The following is a 20,490-nucleotide window of genomic DNA, read 5'->3' as shown; positions in this document are numbered from 1 at the left end:
ACTGTGTGGGTGAATCATTTGAATGAATCATTCACTGAATCAGTCACTGCAGCTGCTGAATTAAACAGTCGATTCAGCCAAAAAAATATATTATTTTATCTTTCTCATTTCAAACTTGTATGACTTTCTTTCTTCTGCAGAACATAAAAGATATTTTGAAGAGCACTAATAACCAAACACTGACCTGACCTCCATTAACTTCCATTGTATAAACACAAAACCATATTTCAAATAATTGTATTGCAACATTTTTGTAAAAGTCCTGGAATTGTTATTATACACAAAGTGTACGCATGGCTGCAGTACACGGTGTGTGAGTTCTGTCATTTCTGTAAATGCATGAGGACCGTCTCTCACTGCAGGTGGAGTTATGGCTTTGCATCACCGCTGCGCTTCTTCTGTGCCCTCCATGCTGCGTGTGACTATGGTACCATGTACTGTTGCCATGGCAACCGCCTCTTCTTTCACCTGCGTTTGTGATATGTACAGTATGTTAAGAAAGAATCCTTTTGAGGAGAAGTGCTGTGCGTGTCAATTGCGATCTATATGTGGGTGTGGGCGTGACAGAAGCATAGTCATAAAACACAACTCCTCCCACCCCCACTCCTCGTCTAGCCACACCCCCTCCTGCCTGCATTGCACCAAAAGACCTGTGTCGTTTCACATGAGACATCTCGCATGCTCTGCCTCTCTTCTGCTTCACATTCAGAGCACGTTACACCCCTTATAACAGCACACAACAGAGAATCAACGCAGAATGACTGAGTTTTCTCTGTTAATGTCACTTAAACGTTATCCAGAAAAGAAAGATACAGATTGGATTTCACAGAATAATGCGTCTCTTGAGACATCGCTGCAATTTTTGTCTGTATTTGTGTCTTAGTGTGTCTTTACATACATGTCAAAATCTTAGTCCAAGTATCACCATTTACTGCTTTTAGCCCTGTACCATATTTCCACCAAAATGCTTATGGAAGGCCAGCAGTTTCATTTAAGCATTATTTTTAGAAAATATAAACAGAAGATTTCTGCTGCATAAACCCAGATTGATTTTCACAGCGTATGGTAATGTGATGTGCTGCATCATTGTGAATATAGGAGCCAAGTAACTGCACAAACAGTTTACTGTTTTACCCACATAGAATACAGTCAAAAATCAGTACTTATAAAGCACATATATACGAAATCAACAAACTGCTTATTTAATACAATTACTATACAATCAAATATTGATCTAAATTAATATAAATTAAATATAATTAGTTATATTACCTCTCACCAAAAACAGCCCAGAAGTAAACTTGGGGCCAGGCTTGTGTGTCTGATGAAACGGTCTATATAACTTTCAACATGATATATTTTCGATCCATTTTAAGGGATTACAAAACTACAAAAACTTAGAAAGATAATTTACTTTTTAAAGTTTGCTCTGTATAAAAACTAGTCTCACAAGTACACAGATCACATTTTCAAGCCATCATACAGGAAACGAAACAGAAAATGGTGAGGACACTTGCCATTCACATATCAGTCAGATCTGAAGTGACTTGTGTACAAGGTTAAACATTGCAAACCAGAACACACATTAGCCAAAAACTGCACCTCTGCACTGCAACAATCTGGTAGATCGACATCTCTATCTCTCTTTCTGTTTAGTCCTGTTTATTTCCTCATTGAAGGTGTAGGCATATGTGGCCCAAGTTCTTCTTAATAAAACAGTGAGAACAGAGGAAATCCGAGATGCTGCCGTCTCTATGCATCTTCCCATGAATTAAACAGACAGCGGGTTCTCTCGGGAGCGGGTGGAGTGAAATGATGTCAAAGTGTGTGGTTATCAATGTTCAATCTGTCTTTGATAGTGTAATCCCTCTCATGTCTCTTCCTCCATACACTCAGATTCCTATCAGCTCTCTTTGAGTGGACACTGCTAGAAGGCGTTTCCTTATTTGCCGTCACGGATCATGTCAAGCCGCCCAGTGCGAGTTTGCTTCCCAGAGCCAAAGTTTCAAATACAACTGCTCTCATCCATATTTACATTAGCATTTTGGGAAAGAAAAGTCCACTCAGAGAAAAAAAAAACCATCTGACTAACCTGACGTGAAGTTCTTTCCATGACATTAAGGGTCATGTTACTCTAAAATAGAAATTAGTTTTGAATCAAAGTGGAACATGCAGTTGTGCTCAAGTACATAATAAGTTTATTTGTTACTAAATGCACTCAACTAGAATGCTCGGATTCACATTGACAATGTCCTATAAGACATGAACAATAAAAGCTATCATTTCAATGTTGATCAGAGTGTGTGTCCTAACCAGCCTTGACGTTAACACGCGCCAAACGGCAATGGATTCTATTTCAGAAAATGTTTCTATTTCAAAAATATTAAACAAACATGGATCCAAGAATATCCAAAACCTCAAAAAAATGTCCAAATGTGCTGTTTTTCGGGAAATGGAAAAATAACATAACCTTTTAAATACAGAGTTGACAAGCACTTTTAAATACTTTTTATAAGTTAGATATTTCCAAATCCCTATAAATAACATAAAGGGTGACTAATAATGATTATGACGAAAATCACAAAATATGTAGAAACAAGGTTTTAGAACAACAGCAGCAATATGCAAACTCTAAATTATAAGAATAAACAACTGTGTTTCCTAAAACAATATTGGGAATCAGTCTCGAATTATGGATTTTAAATAGGGCTGCCAACATTAACGCGATAACACATCAGATAAAACAATTTCAGATTAACACAAAAATATTTTACACAATTATCGCAGCATTCGTTTATTTTGTCATCCTTTGTGTAGCGTTTTATTATATATTCCTGATCTCATTCACGTAAAGGTCTATAGATCATTTAAAAGGGTCACATGGCGCGATAACGTGTTTTTCTGTGTGTTATAAGTTGCCCATGCATCTATTAGACACGTAAAATTGCAAAAATTTAAGTGTCGGAACAGAAGATGCATCCTATCTAAAAGCGAATGGTCACTCAGACCTGCCTGAAATGCCTCATGTAACCACACCCCCACAAATCTACTTCAGTTCGTGGTATTATTCGTCCGCCCAAATGTATACTCGAGTAAGGTGGGCATACCTGTCAGTACAATTTCTGGTAATAGGCGTTATTACTCCGTCAAACTCTTGCAGCATTCAACCAATCACTACGCACTGGTTAACTGGCCAATCATAGCACACCTCAATCTGTCCGTTTCAGAGAGGCAGAGCAAAGAGGAGACACAAACATGCACAGCATGTGGAAAATACAGCATTTTTTAACCTTAAATCATGTTTACACATTTGTTTACATCAAAAACAAACGATAATATTCGTCTTAGCCGTGTCATATGACCCCTTTAAGAGCAATCTAAAACAGTTGCTTTGAATGTGAAATTATTAGAATGTAAAAGTATATTGTATAATGTAAATGTTAAGAGCGATACATCATGATTAATAACGAAAAATCGTGATTTGTTCCATTTATTATTTATTTGGCTTATTTCCTATTTTAGAGTGTTTGGCTAGAGTGTTAGGTTTCATGATTTATTGTAGAAAGGGTTGGTTAAGATGACTCAAAAAATCCATTAAACATAGCAAATGAGTAAACCCTATTCCCATTTATCCCAAATGTTCATATTCTTGTTTAGGACTTAGTTGGTTTAAATTACTTAATCAAATCTTAATAAAATCATTAAGGAATCAAAACCAGAGTCGCTCACACAGCAGCACAGAAGGTAAAATCCACAGGCGGTCTCATTACTGCAGCCCAAAAGTAAAACAGCTCAGTCTGGTGTCTCTCTAATTCTTTACTTTCCTTCAGATCCAGATCTCTCTCATTCAGCCATTTCCACATTCTATACACTTCTCTACGGTGTATTGTCAGGGCAGTGTTCTGGAGAGCGTGATGTGAGCGAGAGCCGTTGCCCCTCACCCTCAGCGGAGCAGGTGGGCCAATTAGAGTCCCCAGGGCCGCCACAGATGCTCCCAAACACCAATTTAATTGGGATCTTCACTGCTGGGCCAGTATGAATTATTAACACACTTTTTGAAGGACTGGACGGAGAGTGCCGTGACAATCAGACTAGCAGACATGCACATTTAACCAAAATGGAACGAGTTAAGACAACAGGACACAATAAGAAACCGCATTTGGCCCTTCCGAGGGGTTAAGGTTATACCCAGCATGGGGCAGTCGGTTTTCTAACACTCTGACCAGGTGCTGGAGTGTGAATACTGGATGTCATACTACAGACAGAGCACAAAGACTGGTTTCACTGTCTTTAACAGAGGCCCGTCAGTTCTGCATGCTGGCAAACTGTTTCAGCAGAGCTAAAATTAAATTAGTTGAAGGGTTAAAGCAGGAGGGCATTGAGGAGCTAGAGCCGACACAGCACGGCCCGCGTCTCAGATCACACGGAAAGACAGAAGCTGGACAATGATTACAGTCTCTCAGTATTCTGTCTACGAGCTGCGTGCCAAATGAACTATGAAAAGAAGCCAGAGGCACATGAACGCACACACAAAACACATGACAAGCATGTACCAACTATCTGTGTGCTGAGGTTGTACAGTATACTATAGAGAAACATCACTAAAACAAATCTAAAACAAAATTATACATTTATTTTGTGATGTTGGAAGACATTGTTATAGCAGTTATAATAACAGAAGGAATGTTTAATAAACCTTCAATAGATTCAGAACATAATCTCTTAAGAAAAACGGCACCCTTCGCATGCCGCCAAGTTGTTCCAACAAGTGAATTTCTACAAACTGTCCGTCTGTTTTTGGTTTGCATTAAAGTGATAGTTCACCCAAAACTGAAAATTCTTTCATCGCTCACCCTCATTTCATTTCATACATGTATAAATTTCTTTGCTCTGATGAACACAGAGAAAGATGTTTGGAAGAATGCAAGCAATTCTGTGACATCATTGACTGCCATAGTAGGAAAAACGTAATGGTAGTCAAAGGTGCCCCGGAACTGCTTGTGTTCCTAAATTCTCCAAATATCTCATGTTGTGTTCAATAGAACAAAAACATATTTACAAAAAATTCCTACTATGATAGTGGATGATGTCACAGAACTGAAGATTGCTGACATTCTTACAAGTATCTTTCTGTGTGTTTAACAGAACAAAGAAATGTATATATATGTTTGATAAAACATCAAAATCTTTATAAATAACTTTGTTTTGCTAAAAATTGCTGACATTCTGCCAAATATCTTTCTTTGTCTTCAACAGAATAAAGAAATGTTTATCGGTTTGGAACAACTTGAGATTGAGTAAATGATGACAGATTTTTCATTTTTGGGTGATTTATCCCTATCAGTCAGTCATGATATTAAAATTCTTTTATTATCTTATGCTGTTAAAGTTACATAAAGCATTTTTGATACCTTATCTAAAATATTGATATTGAGTGTTGCACGCTCAGATGAACTGTAAACTAAATTGTTTAGTAATATATATATAAATATAACACTTTACATTGAGGTTGTATTTTGCAAATGAATAAGCAAACAATGAGCAATGAGTTTTTCCGCATTTATTAAGATTTGTTAATGATAGTTTACTCCCAATACAAATGTTTGTTCGTTCACTGTGCATTAACTAATGTTAGCAGATACAACATATGTCTTTAAACATGCAAATTAGTAAATGCTCGAATGATCATGTACTACGATGAATAGATGCTATAAAAGTATCGCTCATTGTTAGTTCATGTTAGCTGAAGCTTTTACTAGTCTTACTAAATACAACATTATTGTCAAATATTGCTCAAAAAAATCGAAACATCAGAGATCATTCAACGTGCTCTGAAAAACTAGACACCACTGCGTGATTATTTTTTGTTTGTTTTTGCTGCATTCCCATGCGGCAGATATTCACAGCATAACTCGTTGTTTCAGATGAGTATTTCCAAAAGAGAAACCATAAGAAGTGCTGCCAGGATAAGAACGAGGAATTCTGAATGTCTGCAGAAAAGTGCATCATACTTTACTGGAAATACTGTGCATTTTACAAATGCATGCACGCTAAAACAAGCCTCATGCACCCAGAGTCACATAATGCAGTGAAGGCTGCACACACCTGAGTGTTAAAAGCACAGTAGAGGTCACATATCCGGCTCCATTTGTGGCTGATCATGCAATCCAGGACTCTTAAGTGAGCCATGACTCAGACGGCACCACTGCATCCAGCTGTGCCTGTGAGATCTGTTATCGCCCGGCTCTCCGGTCGCTCCCTCGGATCCTGCGTCTGGCACAGTGGTGACGGTGGCCGTCTCTGAGCCCATTTGTGTGCCGAGCAGGCACGCTTTCAGCCAAATGCATCTTTTCCACAGCTCATTAGAGCTGGATTAATATTGCATTCGTGGACCAATACTACTCCTACATCACTAAGAGAGGCGTCCAGATAATCTCCAAATAAAAGGAAGATGAAGACACTAACACGGAGGCTTCAATTCCCTATGGTGTTAAAAAGTGTTCGGTAATCTCGCTTTCAACGTTTGCTCTGCGACTCGATCGGTCCATCTGCTTCTCCTCTCGCAGTGCTGAGTCAGGTATTTGTGCCGCAGCAGGCTTAACCCCTGCAAGAGTGAGAGAAGACTGCACAAGACAAATCACATCCCCGGGACCACTAAACACCCCACTGCTTTAAAGAAAACACTCATCGTCTTCTCACTCAGCGCGGAAACATAAGAATAGAGCTGAAAAAGAACATAAGACTTTAGATGGTTAGATGAACCAAATGGAGGCTTGGACCCAGAAATTCTATTCCTTGTGTCTCATGGTATGTATACCTCCATTCATCTCTCATCATTCAAGCGCCATTGTAATTGACAATTTAAAAAAGCTAACACAAAGTGAAAAGCTACGTACAAGGGGTCAACTTCCCATCTGTGTTATGACAGACGTGTTATGATACTGTAAGCATCAGATCCATGATATCTCAAGCAGTGCTGTAGCAAAACAGTGCCAAGGTGATCCGGCAGGACTTGGCGCAAAAAAAGGGCCAATCACCAAGAGAATCCAGCTGTCAGCGGATTGGTTCCACACATGCATTTTTAATAACATCCAAATGCCAACTGTCAGTCAGGCAAAGGGAACTGGCAACCAGAACCACATCAGAATCAGAAGCTAAATGAAAAGCAGGGAGAGGGTTGAATTCAAGCTGTTTGGAGAGATCCACACTACCGTAGAGATGGTTTTTATGGAGGCTTTGCGATATAGGTCAAACCAGCGCAAGATAAATCATAGCAATGGACCAGAGGATTAACTACACACAACACCTCAGCAAACCACTTAACAAAGACCTTTACTGTAGTGGTGGGTTTTGTTGTGGGTTTTTATGTTTATTACATGTTGCTGTCACAGAAATGAAGCATTGTGTGAATCTCGGCCCAACACAGACCACAAAATGGATCAATCTGGCATTCACAACCTCATATTAATGATCTCTTTTAGCAGCCCAGGGGACAATCAGATGAAATCAATACTGGTGGTGAAATCCCAACTCTCTCACTGCTCACATCAACAGGACAATCAACAGAGAGCTGAAAACACACACATGACACATAGGGTTACCCATTCAGACTCCTTTGTGCTCAATGTGACACAAACTCACATGAGTCTGAGCTTGAAAATAACTCGGTCGATAAGATGGGGCTATTATGTATCAAGAAAGAATATAAATGCTGTGTTTGAGAGCAGCTCGGTCGACAAACACTACGTCACAATTAAGGTTTTTTTCATATTTTGTTGTTGGTCCAACAACAACTAGCATAAACACATAGCATCTTATTTTAGCCCAAAAACCCTTGAGGTAAGCAAGTTTCTGCCGTCTTGTATTTTTGTGTTTTTTATAGGGGCTAAATTTGTATATAGCAGCAAAATTTGAATCTACAGTATAGACGGTTTTATCTTAACAACATAAACAAACTTTACTGCGCACGTATGCTAAACACATGCAAATCATTTTTGCGCAATTGTGCATCACCTTAACTTCCGGTACACAGTTTCCGGTACACAATTATTCACAAAAAATAAAGTGCCTGTAGATTATTTCTGATAACAAGCAAAAGAAAACCAGAAGAACTGTGTCTTGGCTAAATTTGTATTTCCAATATTTTGAATTTAGACTGCGATACCAAGCTCAGCTGCTAGATGTACCATACGGTTTGTTTAAATGCGTCAAAACTACAGGACCCATTCAACAAATAGTTTATTTAATGTAATGAACATACAACAAACTTCAACAAATCGTTTCTTCAATAAAATTGTATACAATAAAATAATCAAATAAATTAATATTAACATAAATTAAATTTGAACTGGGGGTGAGGCGCAAGGGCGTCTGATGAAACGGTCTATATACACCATTTTTATTACATACCATGAACCAAACTTGAAAAAAAGGACTTTACAAGGTTTTGTGCTGCAACAACACTTCATTTCCAGGCGCACATAAGCACCTGATCCTCATAAGTTGTGCAAAAATGGGCCAACATAATCTGATATCAAAAGCAGCTCTTGCCATGCGTGAGCAATGGTCACCATGCAGTACATAATGGGCCAATGGAGGCTGACTATTTACTCAAGCACCAATAGTCAGTCCCAAACCAAATCTTACAGTGATAGTTCACCAAAAAAATTAAATTATTAATTTAAATACTTTCAATCTTCTGCAAACCAAAAAATAAGATTTTTGTGAAGATTGATGTTTCCTGCCACCCCTTCACTTGCATTGCTTTTGTGTCCATACAACAGAAGTGAATGGGGGCCAGTGCTGTTCGGTTACCAACTTTCTTCAAAATATCTTCTTTTGTGTCCTGTGGAAGGAAGAATGTCATACAGGTTTGAAATAACAAGAAGGTGATCAAATGATGACAGGATTTCATTCAGAATCCATTTATTAAACAGGCTTAATAGTGCCAAAAAAGAAAGAGATTTCCTGCCATGATCTTCAAGATGCAGATCTCGATACGATCACAAAACATTGATTCATCCCAACAAAAATATATGTGTGACAGGCAAACAACTCAAATATTGCTTTATGGCTGTGGTCCGCATCACATGCTATGCTAAAGTTATACAAAACACTCACTTAATCAGGACTAGATTCAGCAGGCTGGATAAAAATGGAAGGATTTACAGAGGACTGAGGTGTGTATTTGTTAAACGTAGAAAAAGCACAGGAAATCTCATTGTTAAAGCGTCAGATTAAATGTGAATGAAAGTCTAACAAGCATCTCTTCATTCATATGGACTTTTGGTCTCAGCTTAGTGAAAAGTAAGAAGAGAGAATAAAGTAGCATACTGCATCCTTCAGAGGCATTCCTGCTCGATCTGTAAACATTCCCCATGGTAACCGTGCATCATCATGTAATGAGCTGCATCCGTGTTTTATCCGCTGTACAGGTGGCAGGATAAGACACAGATGTGTAATATTCCTCAATTACTAAATATGCTTAATGTGATCCTTCAGTGAAAGCCACTGTGGAAAACACAATCAATAATCACTTTTAAGCATATTTCCATCATTTATTTATGAATTATAAATATAAATGTTAAACAAATGATTAAATACACATTATAATCTTAATGGCAACAATTGCTTTATGATTGAAAGTTTTTCTATCCAGATGAGACACATGAGCGTCTGAAAGGCTTGGCTGAATAATAATTGAGAATGGGATAAGTGGCTGTTTTGTTTACACAGGGGAAGTCTTTAAATGAAACGCTCCTGATGTTTCCCAGAGGAAGCCTGAATCTCTGACAGGCTTACAGAGAGAAATGTCTGTCTCCAGAGTGGATTCCGGTCAGGGCCTGGCACATTGAGCTTATTTACTGACAACTATTGAATCTAGTGCGTGATTACAGACGGCGCACACATCGCAAGCATGTCCCTGTCGATGAAGTGACTATATTAATATAAATAATACAATATAAGTAGTGCTAAGATACTTGATAAATTCGCAATAACAAGCCTCAACTGGGGCCGTCATCACTATGTTACGCCACTGATTGAATCAAAGAGGTTAAGGATTCAGTGATGAAGAGTATTTCACATTTTGGTTCACTTTCGAGTTAATTTTCAAGACTGTATACAGTATATCGGTCAGTGCAGTCAGTGCAGAGGTGATTCCACATACATACAGAAATCCAGCAGCTAACTCACTATCACCCTCTGTTTATCTGAACAGACAACAGAAATCAATGCACTGAAAACAGCATCAGCAGATGGAGGGCTGGACACAAACATCCCACGTCAACAATGGTTTATGGTTTAACCTGTTTGATTCAATAGGACAGTGGTCAGATTTAAAAGGGCTGTTTATAAAGGGCGTGTCCACATGATCTACAAAAGCATTGGGGCTGTCCGTCACTTTTTTGCACATAGCACCGGTGCAACAGAAGGTTAAAGTATCGTAGCACAGGCGAAACAGTTGTAGCACAAATATACGTTTGTTATCATCTTTAAAAAGAAAAGTGCAGGTCATCACATAAATAGACAGGTAATGGATAAAGGACATAACGTTATACAAATGGATAAATTAGGGCCATATCATTGTTTTCTTTATACCAAATTCATTTTTTAACTAAAAAGGTTCTGTATTTTCAATGCTTTAATATACAGTAGAAAATACAGTTGTCCATAAAAATACTGTAATAAACTATAGTATTTTCTACAGTAAACTGCAGTGAAATTCTTGTGTACCATAGTATATTTGAGCCTTACTATAGTAAAAAGTGAAGTATACTATAGTGTTTACTACAGTTTTTGAATGTATAGTTAATTATTGTATCATCTGGTTCAAATTCATGGTTCAATATTTAGGTGGGTCGTCGCAAAGCCGCTTGAGTTTCAGCGTGTTTGACAGTAGCTTCACTCACACATTGAAATGTTCGTAGAATAACCTTAGAACAACTCTGTGGATGAAGCTAATGTGTTCATGTCCTCGTATTGTAAGCTACAGACAAATCCACAAGTGTCACGCTTGTAACATGTTAAAGTTTGCAACTGATTCAATCAAAGACTCGCAGAACAAGCAGAGGTCATATTTAAAATGTGGAATTCAGCTTTTGTTATTCCTTACATGTTTACCTACACCGTGTAGATCATAGGGCTCTAGATATGTGGACTTGATGCAGTCGGAAGACAAATTTTAATTGCAAAAACTAAATAAAAATGAAAATAAATAGTGGTGCGTCAATAGTTAACCTCACACACTAACAATGCCAGCGACAAACACTCTTCACACAAACAAGCGGCTCTGTCTATTGCACCTGGCAAACTGTATCGCACGTGTGCTACACTATTACTGTACATTTATTCATACCAAAAAACTACTTTTTCTGTAAAATGTGCGCACTGTAAAGCCCTGCAAACCCTTGCTTTTTTCAGCAAACCATTCACAGATAAAGTGAGTTGTATTTTAAAGGCATAGGTAAATAAAAAATCATGTATTCCCCCCATGCCATTCTAAACCTGTATTGCATTCTTTATTCTTCAGAACACAAAAGACATTGGTAACCAAACAACACCGAACCCCATTGACTTCCATTGTATGGACACAAAACCACCACAACGTTCTCAAGATATCTTCTTTTGAATTCCACAGAAGACAGAGTCACAAACAGGTTTGCCATTGCCAAAGCTCATTGGATGATGTTACTATTTTATTTCAGACAAGCGAGCAACACTTTGAAAGCACCAAAGACCCACAGCGTTTACACTTCTTTGGAAAACAATAATAATACCTATGAATGGTTAACTAATAGCTGCCTCTTTTAAGGTGAATAAAAGAAACAATTTACAAATCAAAGAAAATACACTTCCAATTGGAAGTCTAGAGACAAATGTGGAAGTCAGATAAGTCAGACAAGGTGACCTCCAGGGGGAACACCACACTGTGTGTGTGAGGGGAGGTGTAACAGCGAAGAGCAGCTGGGCTTTAATTACCCTCCATGGCCCTGGTGCGCATACAGGGGGCTGGGCGACCGAGGGAGGGAGACACAAAGAGAGAGAGACAGACAGACAGAGACGCCCTCCTATCACCCTCATTAGACATGGAGGACTAGATGGAACAGAACGTTGGGTCCACCTGAGACCGCCAGGCCCATTAAACCCTAGGAGATGTCTAATAAGTGTCAGGGGAGATCCTGTAGATGCAGGTACAGTCCTGCACCTGCCAGTTCCCTACAAGGAAGTACATCAAAAAAAGCTTTATGATTGAGGCACTCCTGCATAATATATGTAACCTAATCTCACTTAGTTTGAGTGTGTGTGGGGGGGGTTATCGAGGTTGAAAGCTGGTTAACTCATGTTTGACATGAAGTGGAGGACTCCAGGGTGATAATGGATTAAACAAGCAATAACAGGCGTGAACACAAACGGTACCAACAATAACCATGAGGAACTGCAAACACATATAAACAAAGAAATTAGACAATATCTGGTTAGATATTTGCAGTGATATAATAACACCTTTTAAGCTATTCTAACACAGTGTCGACATAAGACGCATGCAACATTTAAAAAACAACCATTAATAATTGTAGAGTGACGTGTATTGCCTTAGCAACTGGTGTATAAAAAAAACATAATTTTATGGTCTTTTTTACAGTGTCACATCTAAATTGATTCTAAGCACTATTCGTATTCCATAATCCCCTAAAACAAGCTAAGTGAAATCCTTGATGTCAGTGGTATGTTTGTCCATATAGGCAGTAGTCTGCAAGGCAGCTCAAAAGCTTTGGAACATAACTCAAATCTGAATATCACTTCAAATATAATCTATTATTATACTGAAATATTAATGAAGATGTGAATCATGCTGGTGGAAGGGTCATGGAGCTTACTCGAGCCCACAAAAGAAAGAGTACAAGAACAGAGTGTATTATTTAATAGTGTGGATAAAAGCTTTTTTATGAGTCTGCTTGGGGAATTTTCAGACACCTGCTGAGAGCTTCAGTTATTGTTTAACCTCATTAGTGGACAGCAAGCGGATGACCGGATGCACACTGGACTAAGACAACCAAGACCCCAAAACCAAACCAGATTATAACAACTAATGATCTGAAACCGTCTGACTGTGTGTACTATGTGCAACCAAACAGAGTATTCAGAGATTTTACATTATTCAAGTCTACAGTAAAATAACGCAGTGTTGTTTAATTTTTTTAGCAGTTTCACTGCTGTGTTTGAACACTGACTTTTTAAGGATTGATGCTCTTTCAACACATGCTAAGTGATCTGTCCACATGTTAACAGACTACTGTCTACTCTGCTACCCCCCACATCTCTGATCCCGTACAGTTATAACACTCATTTTATTCTGTAAAGAGAATATAAACACAGACTGGATCCACTCTAATTGATAGGTTAATCCAAGCCCTGCGTTTTATGAAATGCATTCATCAGTCAGGCTCTCAGTGATGATGTAATGACGCACATCAGAGTAGAGTCACAACTGCCGGTGTTGTTCTAGTATTCAAGAAAGTGACATTACAGCACTGGCGGCACTGATGCTTCAGACATTACTGAGATTACATAAACAAGAATTCTTATAATTCTGATGATAGAGACAAATATTAACACAGTTCAAATACTGTGCATGTAATGATGCAAGTTTAGGAAGTAGATTTTCTTCATAAAATTGTTTCACAGAACAAATGCTTGAAATGCATTAAAACCCTTAAACTGATTAACTTTCATTGCACTTTCACTTACCTTGCAAACTGGTGACACAGCTGGATTTGTCTTCTCATCGTGGTGCGTTGACGCAGCCCGACACGTTGCCATTATTTCATTTCAGAGCACAAATGCAAAGGTCCTCTGAAGGCCAACATGGAGACAAGAGAAATCAAAGTCCTATATTCCAAACGATCTAATCCACGCCGTCTGAACTCTTCATGCCCGTCGTCCACAACACAGTCCTGCGACCAAAGAAAAGTTACTAAAGAGTAGAGGACAGACATTCATTTAGCAAACACTTTTAAATACACCGGTTATAACATCAGAGTACAGCAGATAAAAGCAGAGGGGAGCTGGCATACCGATACAGTACATTACATTACATTTAGTCATTTAGCAGACGCTTTTATCCAAAGCGACAAATGAGGTGAACAATGGAAGCAGTTGGAACATCATAAGGACAAAAAAAGCATCAGTGCAACAAAACTGGTCTCATTTAGCCCAGCACAGAATACAAAGGAAAATATATATATTTTTTGATAGAAAGAGATCTGATCGGTCAGGTGCTGACAGAAGAGATGTGTTTTCAGTACAGTAGCTAACAAAGCATTCTTTAGGAAAATTACACATGGTTTCAGTATAGTAAAAGTGTAATAACTATATTTTTGTGGCAGACTGATTGACGTTTGTATTAAAAGTCTTATAACAGATACCACGGTTAGACCCTTGTGGTGAGACCATGGCAAATGCTATTTGAACAAATAAAACCAAACGTGGTTCATTTCATTAAATGATGGTCAAGTGCAGTTATTGAGGAGTTCAGTTCAGCAGGCTAAACAATAAAGAGGAGAAGAAGAGAATAAAGTAGAAAGATGACATTTAGACCAAAATAGAGCAAATTAAAGCAGCAAATAACAGTATAATGTAGAGAGGAGGGCAGGCTTAATACAGAGCAAAGCATGGTAGAAAATAACTTATTTGTGTACTCGAGATTTGGGGAAAATAAACATCACCCCACTTACGTTAGTAAACATATGTTTAATATTCAGAGTCAACTGAATGCTGTATTATTGGTATGATGAAGCGCAGTATGCCCATCTGTGACTGATATACTGTAATATGAAAAGCTTGTCTGTCTATCATAAGTATTTCATTTCTGGTCATTTCCATGTATTACACTGAAGTGTGGGGTATTCCTTTGCTTGTTTGTCAGTGACTTCGGTCTAAACGAGAAGAGAGGGTTAGTCCAGCACAATGGACATGCTCTGTCAGACGCTTTAAATACGCGCTGGATGTCTGATCGTGACAGGAATGTGTTGTTGTGTATTATCATATTGTTTGTTATCGTTGATCAGACAAACAATGTGACCGAGTCAGTTCAATCCGAATGTCCTCTGCCAGCAGCATCTCGCGTAATATTCATCACCACCATCCACCGTTTTCCCTTTCTGACATGGCATGGCAACGACACCTTCTCATTCCCATTCCTGTGTACTAACGATAGTAGACTGACTGAGATTTTAAAGTGTAAGCGATGTGGTCAATAAGACACCTACCTGTTCCGTTTAGTGTGAGATGACCATGAATCAAAATGCATCGTTTCGGTGCCAAACACGCGATTAATATCCACATACGAGATGCGTTGCGATCGATTTTCTATCTATCGACCCCAGATTGTATCCAGTATTACAAAGCGTAAGGAGAATCTTCATATTGAAATATAAAAGCACAGGCGTAACAGCATCAAACTGATACGGACGCGAAGAATGACGATCGTTAAAAATGCAGCGCACGTTTGTATCATCGATTTAAACGCGAGCAGATTGATCTCGGTTCCTTCCAGCTGGCGGAGCGACAGATTCTAGTGAGGTCCGATTCGCGGAGGAATCGTTCTTGTGAACGGACTCGTTTATTCGAACCGACTCTCTTTGATTTGTGAATCATTCCACTGTGGAACTTGTCGTTGAAGACCGTTGTCCTTACGAAATACAACGTAAACAGTTTCACTTTATAAATCTACATTACATTACATGTTTTTTGACTCGAAATAAACTGAAATAACATAAACGAAACTTTAGCTTTTGTCTAACTCAAATTACTTCGAAAAAAACATCTAAAATGCGGGACGTCCTGGTCAAATAATGACTCGGTTAGTTTGAAGACATCATTGAAGCGAACCTTTGAATCGATTCCCTACAATGAATCGAACACCCCAATCTTAACAGAATTCTACATTGACTGGCCTTCAAATCCCGCCCTGCGGACTACCCGCCGGTCTGCTGACCAATAGCATGCGATATTCAATTTTTCTTTAAGATTTCAACCAACCGGATTTCTTCTTATGTAAGAGGCACATGCGTATGTATTTTCTGCTCTATTACTCCCAGTCAATGTTTATTAATGCGGATTGTGATGGTTTGTGTAATTCAACTGCATCAGAAGCTTTATAATGAGACCAACTGGAGATACAATCTAACAGAAGATCCGATCTTGTTGTAAACATTTCAACTGCAGAAAATTAAAATGTCTAAGTATTTTTCTCTGTGTGTTTGTGTTTAACAAATCGTCAGATGCTTTCCCAAGAATTTCTACCAAACAACGAGTTCTCAGAAACATTGATATAATCACAATTAAACATGTCTACTTCTTAAAATCTGTGGCATGTCAGAATGTTAAGGCAAAGGTTTTTGAGCTCTCTGGTGGTTGAATTAACCTGATAATATTGCCATTTATTTTCTTCATTCTGAAATTAAAGATGTCCCTTTTTAAAGGTGATACAGTTTATATTGCAAAAAGCAGTAAATTATACAACTTCTTAACAGTGATACTACAGCACTGCAAACTGCATCTTTGTGGGTTTAAAGAACATGAAGGGATGCATGCAGCTTTATAGGACATCGGCTAGCAGTGTTTTGTTTGCCTCTTTTCAGCACAATGCATTGGAAACAAAAGAACAACTCTTCTGAAAGGACGCCTCCTAAATCTCAAAGAGCTTGTTTCTTTTGTTTGGAGGCCTGGTGTACTATTAACCGAGACAATGTGAGGCTTACTACTACTTTGGTAAGATATCCAACAGAATACAACTTATAACACAAACTAGAATATTAATAAAGTCTTTTTATCCACACTGTGACACTTGACCCGACTGACAGTTTAATGACTTACCAATGATGATCACGGTATATTTTTTTTCTCTTTGAGTTTTTGTTATGTTAACAAACACCAAATGGTGGTTTGGTATGTTTTGAAGCAAGTTCTGGTTTGAGTTGATTTAAGCTGGATTGTCATGTGCTGGTCCTTAGCTGGTTTAAACTGCTCCTAAGATGGTCTCAAGCAACTAGCCCCTAGCCCAGGACCAGATAAGGGGAACACAAAAGGGACAATTTTCCATTAGGTGAACACTATCCACCCATAACATTTCTAATTCATATGGAATGGAAGTGATTATGATATGCATTAAGTTATAATTCATTTTAAAGGGCTATTAAAGGGCATTGGCATCCAATCGGGACATTGGCATCCATTGTGATGTGAAACTGTATCCTCTTTTCCAATGGTCTTCATACAAAGAGACTCAAAGGTGCAGTGTTTATTGTGTCTTTTGTATGTCTTTTTTCTACCAGCCTTCTCTGGTGATGTTGCACCTCAGAGGCCCTGGTCAGCATGACAAACTCACCTGTGTCTTTGTTTGTGGCTCTCTTGATTTGGACCGATGGGAGAGTGTCAGACTCCCACAGAGGTGTGCAGAGTTTATCTGTCAAGGAAGTTAACCGTTTCTAAGAGCTGATGTTTGATAAGAGTGAGCGAGTCACAGCCAAACCAACAAAGAGTGACTTTGTCACCACTGTCACATAGACCTAAAATGCCTCTTTATCCAGAGGACAAGAGATGTTTTTTGGGTAATCCCTACCTATGCATTGGATACTCTAAATAAAAGAGCCCTCTGTTTCAAAGTCCTTTACTTACATGAGGTTTTTTTAGCACGTAACATCGATGCCTATATGAACGTATTGTATATAACAGCAACTTGATACATTTAAGGTTGTAGATTTGTCTTTCCTTTCTTTATTAGTTGTGCTAATCTTCACGTTTAACCCTTTTCAGGGCTACAATAGACGTTCGCCGCTATGCTATCACATATAGTAACAGCATTAACATGGTTCATTCCCTGAAGGGGTTTCCTGTCATCTCTGGTTCCATGTTCTCCTACTGACTCGAGCATTAAGCTGTCATCGGGAACTGTTTAATCCCTCATCAAACACAACTATTTCTCTGAAATCTATCTGTCAAAAAAGTAGATTGAAGGAGGGATCTGACACAGATTTGCAACCACCATTCATTCACAACCCACTAGACATCGCATAACCACCCAGAACACCTTAGTGAACAACAGGAATGCAAAACCAATAACTAAACGCTTAATAAAAATATAACCAATAAATAAATAAAACCAATAAATACAAATATTAACCACAAAACTCCATATGTCTAGCCGTTTAATGTCATTTTGAACTCAATGCCCAAACAATGGTATTGATGATGGATTTTCTTTTTCAACCCTTAAATGTGTTTTCAGAAAGTACATTCCCAGGCTAAATTATTATCTGATCTAGACAAACACTGTAGAGGGCGCTTCTATCAGTCTTTCAGGAAACTGAAGAAAACTAATAGGGAAAAATGTAAAATCACTGGATTTGTAAACTTTTATTTGAGACATGTAAGGTGGCCAAGTTAAAGGAATAATAGACATAGGCAATTATGTCCCATCATTTTGTATGTCTCAATTTTTAACCATTTTTGCACAACACACAAGACAACTACATACTAGACACACGGGAACCAATGAGATTCAAGATGGTGCCATATTTAAACGTAACTTAGGGCTGTCTGTTATTGTCTAGTTAGAGGTGCAACATAACAATCGCAAATGTATCGATTCCCTTCAGAAGACATTTATTAACCTACTGAAGTCATACTGATTTCTTTTATGATGGATGTGCTTCAATATGTTCCCTCTATGAATTCATGTATCAACAAACAGTGTGTCTTCACCATGGTACCACAAACAGTTTTTGGTGTTTCATTTATTTTCTAGAATTGTTGGCTTCTTTCTTGTTTCCCGTTCGGACCAAAAATTTGCTTTCTTGCTTGAAGCCATGCTGGTAATAGTGCGATTTAGCGGTGTACATGTCTAAACCACACTTTGATAATGCGTCTAAACTAGGAGTACTCCACCCATCTTAATTTGATTTGTGTTAACTACGATTATGAGTTTAAATGGATTAAGCTAATCAAAAAGATCTGTTTACATGGTCCATTCTTAATCAGATTATTGTCTTAATCGTGTTAATATTGGATTATTGTTGTCCGTGTAAATGTGGTCCGTGTCTACAGCGGACGTGGTGCGACGTGGTGCGACGCGATGCGACAAAAGAGACCCCATTAGAACCCATTATAATATTTTTTTTGTTCACACGACATTCCCATTTGAACAAGCCTTGTGTTGCGTCCGGTTTAGACACGGTGTGAGGAGTTGATATATTTGCCCAATTTCACAGACAAGGCGTAAAGAGTAAGAAGATCATGAAAATTGAATTTCATGCATTATGTTATGTTGTCGTGTTTGAAACTAAGCAGTCTACCAAGTTGTTAGTCCGAAGGTGAATGAATAACAAAGTTATTGGCTCAGAAAAAAGGGAGTCGACTCTGAATCACGCAAACGAGACGCGACCTAGTTCGAGTCTCTAACCGCTGCGTATCTACAGTAGGCTACGTCACAAGAAATAGTACCCGCCTATGTTTTGCTAGGACTGCCTCGAAAACTTCCCTCTCCTCCCCCAAACAATGTCGCTCGTTTATGTCTAGAACCTGTGTTCTACATTCTGAAACTAAGTCCGTCTTATTTAAACTACCAAAGGAAGAACTTCTGAGGAAACAATGCTTACAGTTCATTTTTCAAACGACACCAAAGGAGTATAACCCCTGAGTTTGACTATGCGAACGTCATTTCAACGAAGATTGCTTCAATAATCTTGGCGTGTTTACTGCAGGATATGTTAAACGACTAACTTTGAAAGAAGGGGAAATACCAACTTTATTTGGACCTGTTAGCTCCATCGAATCAAAACCTGTAAGTCCGACATCAGACTCGGGCTAAAACTGGTAAGGTAAAATCTCTGCCGCCTCTATCTATACACTTTATAATATCCAACCACATGAAAACCGTAATCCAGTATTGATACAGGCGTTTATATGCGACACATGATGAACCAGTTCGACCAATCATAGCAGACCCGTTATGATGATAGGCGTTCCGTCTGCGGCACATCAATCAATCGCAACAGACTACACCATCGGACCAATCCCATGGCACTAGGCTGGAGGATAGGAGGGGATTCGAAGGAAAAAGAATCATGAGGTATTTACTCTTTAAAACTAGTCTCAGACTAAGAGTTCAGAGTTGTCTGAACTGAAATTATATTGCTCTGACATATCTTAAAATATGTCATTGCCATTGTTTTGTCTCAAGTAATGTTTTTATCAATGGTATTTTAAAAATAAGCTAGTTTAACTAAGCCATTGTAATGCTTAAGATATTGAAAGCCTTGTCTGTGAAACCGGGCCATTGAGTTTTAACTCATATTAAGTGAATAATAGCCTTTAATTAAATGCTTTCAACAACTGTACAACTTGGTCTGTGATGGTTAAACTACGCTCACAGGACAAATAATGATCCACTTTATCGTCATGCATTGTTATTTGATTAAATTAAATAAA

The 20,490-nt window shown here is 38.3% G+C and overlaps 2 protein-coding genes across 5 annotated transcripts in view; one reads left to right on the top strand and one right to left on the bottom strand.

Annotated features, from left to right (window-relative positions):
• Positions 1 to 15,581, bottom strand: part of LOC130413224 (rho GTPase-activating protein 21) — a 77,600-nt gene extending 62,019 nt beyond the window's left edge. For all 4 annotated transcript variants that reach the window (XM_056738280.1, XM_056738281.1, XM_056738282.1 and 1 more), the window contains exons 1-2: positions 15,270 to 15,581; positions 13,750 to 13,955 (exon numbers count right to left, since the gene is read on the bottom strand). In XM_056738280.1, the coding sequence (XP_056594258.1) occupies positions 13,750 to 13,821 (72 nt within the window). In that variant the 5' untranslated portion in view covers positions 13,822 to 13,955; positions 15,270 to 15,581. The remainder of the gene's footprint in view (positions 1 to 13,749; positions 13,956 to 15,269) is intronic.
• Positions 11,633 to 20,490, top strand: part of LOC130413227 (meprin A subunit beta-like) — a 54,162-nt gene continuing 45,304 nt past the window's right edge. The window contains exon 1 of the mRNA XM_056738288.1: positions 11,633 to 11,657. The gene's annotated coding sequence lies outside the window, so the exon portion shown is untranslated. The remainder of the gene's footprint in view (positions 11,658 to 20,490) is intronic.

This window comes from Triplophysa dalaica, chromosome 23, assembly GCF_015846415.1.
Source record: "Triplophysa dalaica isolate WHDGS20190420 chromosome 23, ASM1584641v1, whole genome shotgun sequence".
In the NCBI taxonomy this organism is placed as follows: domain Eukaryota; kingdom Metazoa; phylum Chordata; class Actinopteri; order Cypriniformes; family Nemacheilidae; genus Triplophysa; species Triplophysa dalaica.
This window is presented reverse-complemented; position numbering and strand designations above follow the sequence as displayed.